The sequence below is a fragment of the Procambarus clarkii genome, chromosome 87 (genome assembly GCF_040958095.1).
Source record: "Procambarus clarkii isolate CNS0578487 chromosome 87, FALCON_Pclarkii_2.0, whole genome shotgun sequence".
Taxonomy (NCBI): Eukaryota; Metazoa; Arthropoda; class Malacostraca; order Decapoda; family Cambaridae; genus Procambarus; species Procambarus clarkii.
The window spans coordinates 5,209,709-5,216,915 of NC_091236.1; the positions used below are offsets into that span (position 1 = coordinate 5,209,709).

General features: G+C 45.7%; 1 protein-coding gene across 1 annotated transcript in view; it reads right to left on the reverse strand.

Annotated features, from left to right (window-relative positions):
* Window positions 1-482: 482 nt before the first annotated feature.
* The window catches only part of LOC123746992 (uncharacterized), a 55,337-nt gene continuing 48,612 nt past the window's right edge, over window positions 483-7,207 (reverse strand). Inside the window, exon 7 of the mRNA XM_045728904.2 lies at window positions 483-1,912. Coding sequence (XP_045584860.2) covers window positions 593-1,912 — 1,320 coding nt within the window. The 3' untranslated portion in view covers window positions 483-592. The remainder of the gene's footprint in view (window positions 1,913-7,207) is intronic.

The window sequence follows — 7,207 nt, forward strand, 5'->3', positions numbered from 1 at the left end:
TTCCCAGTAAGCCAAACAGAACTCTTGCGAGAGATATAGCATGTAGTGTACAGCAATCCCAGTGAGATTGCTGTAAACAGGAACACACCAAGGGGCTCTCCAGAGAAGAATTTATTCGGACATATTTCTTAAGTAGTTCAAGCAATTGGAAATGCCACGTGATTTGCATCGGGATCTGTCCAACAGTAAACAGCAATTCTAAATTTTAAACACCTGATGCCTCTGTTTACCTAACAATAAGAAGGTTCCTGGAAGTTAAACAAATGTTGTGGGTTGTATCCTGGGAAAGCTCGGTTGTTGGCCCTAAGGGGGATCTGGATAACAACTTTTCTGTCCAACAACTGGAAACCAAAGTGTAATCAGTAACGTCAAGTAGTAGTAGTAGGTAGCCATCAATCTCAGGAGACTATGGTGTTGCGCTCTGGTTGTCGGTCTGGAGTGACCTCTCCAGGGCGTAAAGCCTGGGTAGGTTGATAAGGAGGAGAAGCTGTTACTCAGGCAGCAGGACCCCCCGACAAGTAGATCCACAAAATTCAAATAAGGGAGAAATTGTTAATCTACATGCTCAGCCCTAACGAATACTATCATTTAGTTAAAAGCTTGCAGGAGGCATAGGGGGTGGAGCTCGGGTGATATCAAATTGCACATGAAGTGGTGGTGTAGGTGATTGATGGTGTGATGATGACAAGTGATGTACTAGGGATGGAGGTGGCATGTTATGTGGTGGTGTCATACTGTAAAGTGATAGAGGTAATTGTGACATACTGTGTGGTGGATTCATATTATGTGATGGAGGGGTTATACTGTGCGGTGAAGGTGGATTTGGCGGGGGCACACTATGCGATGATGGCAGCATACTGTGTGGTGGTGGTGGCATACTGTGTGATGGTGGTGGCATACTATGTGATGGAGGTGGTGGTGGTGGCATACTGTGTGATGGAGGTCGTTGCATACTGTGTGGTGGAGGTGGTGGTGGCATACTGTGTGATGGAGGTGGTGGTGGTGGTGGCATACTGTGTGGTGGAGGTGGTGGTGGCATACTGTGTGGTAGAGGTGGTGGTGGCATACTGTGTGGTGGTGGTGGTGGCGGTGGTGGCATACTTTGTGGTGAGGGTGGTGGTGGTGGTGGTGGTGGCATACCATGTGATCGTTGCATGATATGTGGCAGCGACATATTTTGGTATGTTTGAAACAAGTTGTCTGGTGGAGGAGGTGGCACTTTACTGTGTGCCAAAGCAGATGGTGTGTATTGTTCTGAAGACAGTGGCATAGGATGTGTCACGTCATGTTGAGCGTACCACCCTCTGTTTAAATCACCGACACATTCAACTTCAGACGATTGCATTACTTCATCATAACATCTAAGTGGGCTTCCAAGATTAAATGAATTGTCTAAAGAGGAGGGTGGAGGGCATGGAAGTCCTGAAAGTCCATGTAGAAAGTGTTCACTGGGACTGTTAAATTGCGGAGGTCCTCCAAACCGGTAATGTGGTGACTGGGGCCAAGCAGCTGTGTCAGGGGGAGGACCGTTGTGATATCCGTGAACTTTATTAGAGATCACAGACATGCCTTGATTACCAGCCACTTGTACCTGGTTCTGCAAGTTGGAAAATGATCTTGGTTCAAATGCCCCAGGATTCTGAGGCCTTCTTTGGGCTTGTTGAAAGTTAGGAGAACACTGATTGTAATCAGGGCGAGTAATGGGAAAAAGAGAAGAACGATGTGGTCCAAATCTTGGGTGCATTGTGGATGGGTGGCCAAACCTGGTGGGAGCTCTGGAAACCATAATTCGCCGACGAAATGGATTAACATTGCCATTTTCATTCCTGAATTCACGGCCATGAAACTGAACATGAGCTTGCCCTCGACAACGTTTTGTCTGTGGCTGAAATTCGTTTGTCGAAGATGTGTACTGCAAAAAAAAAGATCACAAAATATAATTACTGTACTTACTTACAAATTCAAGGTAATTTTCATCAAAAGATTTTAAAACATTACAATAATGAAAATAAAAATTACGACGAATAAGGGATGAAAATAAATTACACTATACTGGATGATACTTTTAAAAGAAATTTGTTAATTAAATAATTAAAACTATATAGCCTAGATCAGATAATAGAAAACACAATGGAAAAATTAATACAAGTACAAGAAAACCAGCGTTGAATGTAATGAAAAGCCATTTTCTGGGTGAGTCCCGGAGGCTCCCCGGAGCTATCCTGGCTGAATGGATATGTATAACTTTCTGGCATCAGTCAATGCATGGAGTTCTTGCCTACTGGGGACCAAGAGCCAGAACCTGGCCCCCCTCTAGAGAGGCACGAGGAGCAATGGCCTATAGAGACCCCCCTTATGATAGGGAGCATTCTATGTCTGCCATCGACCGGGATAGGCACCCTGAGGGGTAGGCGCCCCAAAACATACCCCTATTCTGGTAAACTATTGCAACCGAAGGCCAAACAGGTGGACTGAACTCCCAAATTAAAATTAGCAAACAAGCATGACGGTATCATGTCGCCGCACCGCTGTCTGCGCAACCCCCCCTCCCTGGGAGGGGGAAGTCTGTCTGAAACATGTTCCGTTGAGGAAAGCTAGAAAGACATCCAACGTAGAAAGAGAACACAGACGACATTACAAACAAAGGAAAAAAATAACAGAGATGCTTAAGCAGACATGATTTTCCCATCAAAGAAGCAATAATTTAAATAGGGAGATTGAAGAAATCGAGCACAAATTGAAGCACTCATATCAGACTGAATTAAGGCAGTTAGAACAGAAAGCAATTCAGGAAATAAAAAAAAATCTAAAATACTTCTTCATATATGCAAAATCAAAAAGCAAAAACCACTGCCAGTATTGGACCAATTCGTACGAGTGAAGGTTCATACACAGAGGATGACAAAAGAAATTAGTGAAATCCTAAAAAAGCAGTATGAGGACATGTTTAGCACTCCAATAAACAACATGAAAGTGGAAGATCCAGACAATTTCTTTATGCACAATATCCAAACCCCTGTAAATATAACTGATATCAACACGAGGGTACTGGATTTTGAGAGAGAAATTGAAAACATGCCCATACACTCAGCTCAATATTTATAAAGAAATGCAAAGTGCTAGTAGCACAGGCACTCAGTATAGTATGGAGGAAGAGCTTGGACACAGGAGAGATACCAGATGCACTTAAAGTAGCAGACATAGCCCCTCTACACAAAGGAGGGAGCAAAGCATTGGCAAAGAATTATAGACCAGTTGCACTAATGTCCTGCATAAAAAAAGTATTTGAGAGAGTGATTAGGAGTCAGGTTACCAATTTCATGGATACCAATGACCTTCACAACCCAGGCCAACATGGATTTCGAGCGGGAAGATCGTGCCTCTCACAGCTTCTTCATCACTACGACAAAGTCACTGAGGCATTAGAAGAAAAACAGAATGCTGATGTGGTCTACATGGACTTTGCAAAGGCATTCAATAAATGTGACCATGGAGTGATAGCACACAAAATGAGGTCAATGGGAATAATCGGTAAATTAGGACGCTGGATACTAGGTTTTCTGTCAAACAGAACACAACGAGTAACAGTCAATCATGTAAAATCGAGTCCAAGCGCAGTTAAAAGTTCTGTACCTCAAGGTACAGTCCTTGCACCACTGCTTTTCCTTATTCTCATATCAGATATAGACAAAAATACAAGTCACAACTTCGTATCATCCTTTGCAGATGACACAAAAATCAGCATGAAAATTACCTTGGCTAAAGACATTGAAAAACTTCAAGCAGATATTAATAAAGTTTTCGACTGGGAAACGGAAAATAACATTACGTTTAACAGTGATAAATTCCAAGTACTCAGGTACGGTAAAAATGAGGACCTTAAACATAATACAGGGTACAAAACACAATCAAATGTGCCCATAGTAGGAAAGCAGCATGTAAAGGATTTGGGAATAATGATGTCTGATGACCTAATGTTTAGGGAGCATAACGAAGCAAATATTGCGTCAGCCAGAAAAATGATCGGATTTGATTACGAGAACTTTCAAATCCAGGGATCCCTTCACAATGGTTATACAATACAAATCACTTGTATTGTCCCATCTTGAGAACTGCTCAGTACTCGCTCTCCCCTTCAGAGCAGGAGAGATTGCTGAAATAAAGGGGAATACAGAGAACATATCGGCATACATAGACGCAAAAGAGCACCTAAATTATTGGGATCGCCTCAAAGCTCTCCAAATGTACTCGCTAGAAAGGAGACGAGAGAGATATCAAGTAATATACACGTGGAAAATACTGGAGGACCAGGTTCCAAATCTACACAGTAAAATAACAACATACTGGAGTGAACGATATGGAAGAAAATGCAGAATAGAATCAGTGAAGAACAGGGGTGCCATGGGCACAATCAGAGAATACTGTATAAACATTAGAGATCCACAGTTGCTCAACATCCTCCCAGCGAGCATAAGAAATATTGTCTGAACAACCGTGGACATCTTTAAGAGAAAACTTGATCATTTTCTCCAAGGAGTGCCAAACCAACCAGGCTGTGGTGGATATGTGGGCCTGCAGGCCGCTGCAAGCAACAGCCTAGTGGATAAAACTCTCACAAGTTAAGCCTGGCCTCGGGCTGGGCTTGGGGAGTAGAAGAACTCCCAGAACCCCATCAATCAGGTATCAACCATGTATCACTGGAAAGACGAAGAGTTAGGGGTGACATGATAGAGGTTTACAAGTGGATGAATGGACATAACACAGGGTATATTAATAGGGTATTAAAAGTATTAACACAAGACAGAACACAAAACAATGGGTATAAATTGTATAAGTTTAGACTTAGGAAAGACCTGAGTAAATACTGGTTCGGTAACAGGGTTGTTAATTTATGGAACCAATTACTGTGTAACGTGATGGAAGTGGGGGTCCTTTGATTGTTTCAAATTTGGGTTGGACATGTATATGAGTGGGATTGGGTGGTTACAAATAGGAGCTGCCTCGTATGGGCCAATAGGCCTTCTGTAGTTACCTTTATTCTTATGTTCTTATGTCTGCCATCTACCATGTCAGGCACCCAGAAAGGTAGGAATCCCAAAGCAAACTACAGCTGGTTAAAAATTGCAAACCAAAAGCAGAATGAGCAGGCAGAACACCCCAATCAGAAAACAAGCAAACAAACATGACATCACCACAGCCGCTGTGCCGCTGTCTGCACAGCTTCCCCCCCCCCCCTTCTCTGGGAGGGGGAAGGGAAGCCCCAGACCTCCCATGCCAGCTACCAACCCCAGTTCAGAGGTTGAATATCAATACCTCCCTAAAACTGGAGGGAGGGATGCCGGGAGCCTCTTGGTCTCACCCAGAAAATGGCGTTTTATTACCTTCAATGCTGGTTTTCTGAGGAGAGCCCCTTCAGCTCCCTGGAGCTATCTAATCAAAGATAAAGGAAAAGAGGAACTTACCCGGGAGGCGGCCGCCATTTGCTCCTCAACTCGAAGTCGAGACAACTGGCTGCAACCTGCGACCCAAAGCAACACAAGCCCGAGAAGGGCCCGGAACTTTAACAAGGTACCGTGTGGTCAGGACCCTGTTTGACCCAAATGTCACCTATGCCCAAATGTCAGCCCAGGACCTATTACAAAAAACAGCAGCCAAAGCCGCGAACTTACGAACGTCGTGGGCACGGGGATAGACCGCAGGTTGGCTGGACCGAATAATCCTGAGGACGACCTGAGAGACCCTAGCCCTGGAACAGGGAAGAAGGGAAACCTGGTCAACCCAAAGCCCATCACCTGTCACAGAGACCATGCCGTGCAAGTAACGGCGAAAACATGATGTACCCCAGGCCGAATCAACAACCCAAGGACCCCTCTGGAAAGCAGCAGTCTCATTCTTCGCCACAAAAGGAGACGACTGCAAACGAACAAAATGACCACCAGGACCAAAAAAGCAGAAACCCCTGCACCAGAGGAGAGCATGAAGCTCCCCGACTCGATCCCCAGAGGCCAATGCCAACAAGAAAAGAGCCTTAAAAAAACAATCCTGAACCGAAGGCGCCACAACAAACCGAGGAGAAGAGAGATAGGAGAGCACTCTGTCCAAAGACTAGGATGGCTCAGGCAGAGCATGAGCAGGCAGCAAGTGAAACAACGCATGAGACAGCTTGCAAAACGGCACAGAAGTAACATCTATACGGCAAGCAAGCAAGCTGCAGAGGCTCCGCCAACGCAGTACGATACGAGGCGACAGTATCCGGCATAAGATGACTGTCCTGAAACAGCCACGAGAGAAAGGACAAAACACCCTTAACCAAAAGCGAAGTACAACGACGAAGAGTCAAAAAGAAATGGAAGGACTGCCAGGAAACTTCATACTGCAGCCGAGACGAAGCCCACAGGTGGGACACCATCAAAGAAGCCACCTGATCAAGACGGTAATTCAGAATACAAGAACATACAGACGGTAAAAGATCTGAGTCAAAAAGATCAAACGCGAAGACTCGAGGAGAAGAGCGAACCAGTCCTGTAACGGACTGGACCGATCTGTTGAAAGAGGCGGAGCTGCGGAAAACCTCTGGGTTCAGACACCGAGCAAGCAGCACCTGAAACCAAGGCTGTGTTGCCCACCAAGGGGTCAAGAGGATTACTCGCCTCCTGGTAAGTCTCCAAGCAAACTAGGACCTGGAGCAAAATTGAACCGGGAGAAAGAGGTACAGGAACCTCCACCTCGACCAGTCCTGCCAGAAAGCACTGATCCCGATGGCCATGCGGTCGGGAAAGGGCGCCACATATTCTGGAAGACACTACAACCACGCCAATGCAAAGAGGTCCACTTCCGGGCACCCGAACATCTAGCAGACCTAACTGAATGAGCCGGTAACAACCATCCATTCCGCGGACAGAGGAATGAACTGGGACAGGCTGTCCGCGAGGACGTTGGACACCCCTTGGACGTGAACTGCCAGAAGAGTCAAACCCTGAGAACTCAGCAGATGAGTCACCCGAAGTGACCAGCCCCAAAAAACCAAGGACCGCATTGAACCCCCTCGGTTCAGACAATGAACCACCAGGGAGCAGTCCGAATGTAGCCAGAGCGTCGATTCACGGGTGACTCGAACCATCCGAAGTGCAAACCACACCGCCGCAAACTCCTACACCGTGCTGTGGGCAAAACGGAAGAACGGACCCCACCGCCCCTGACTGACCTG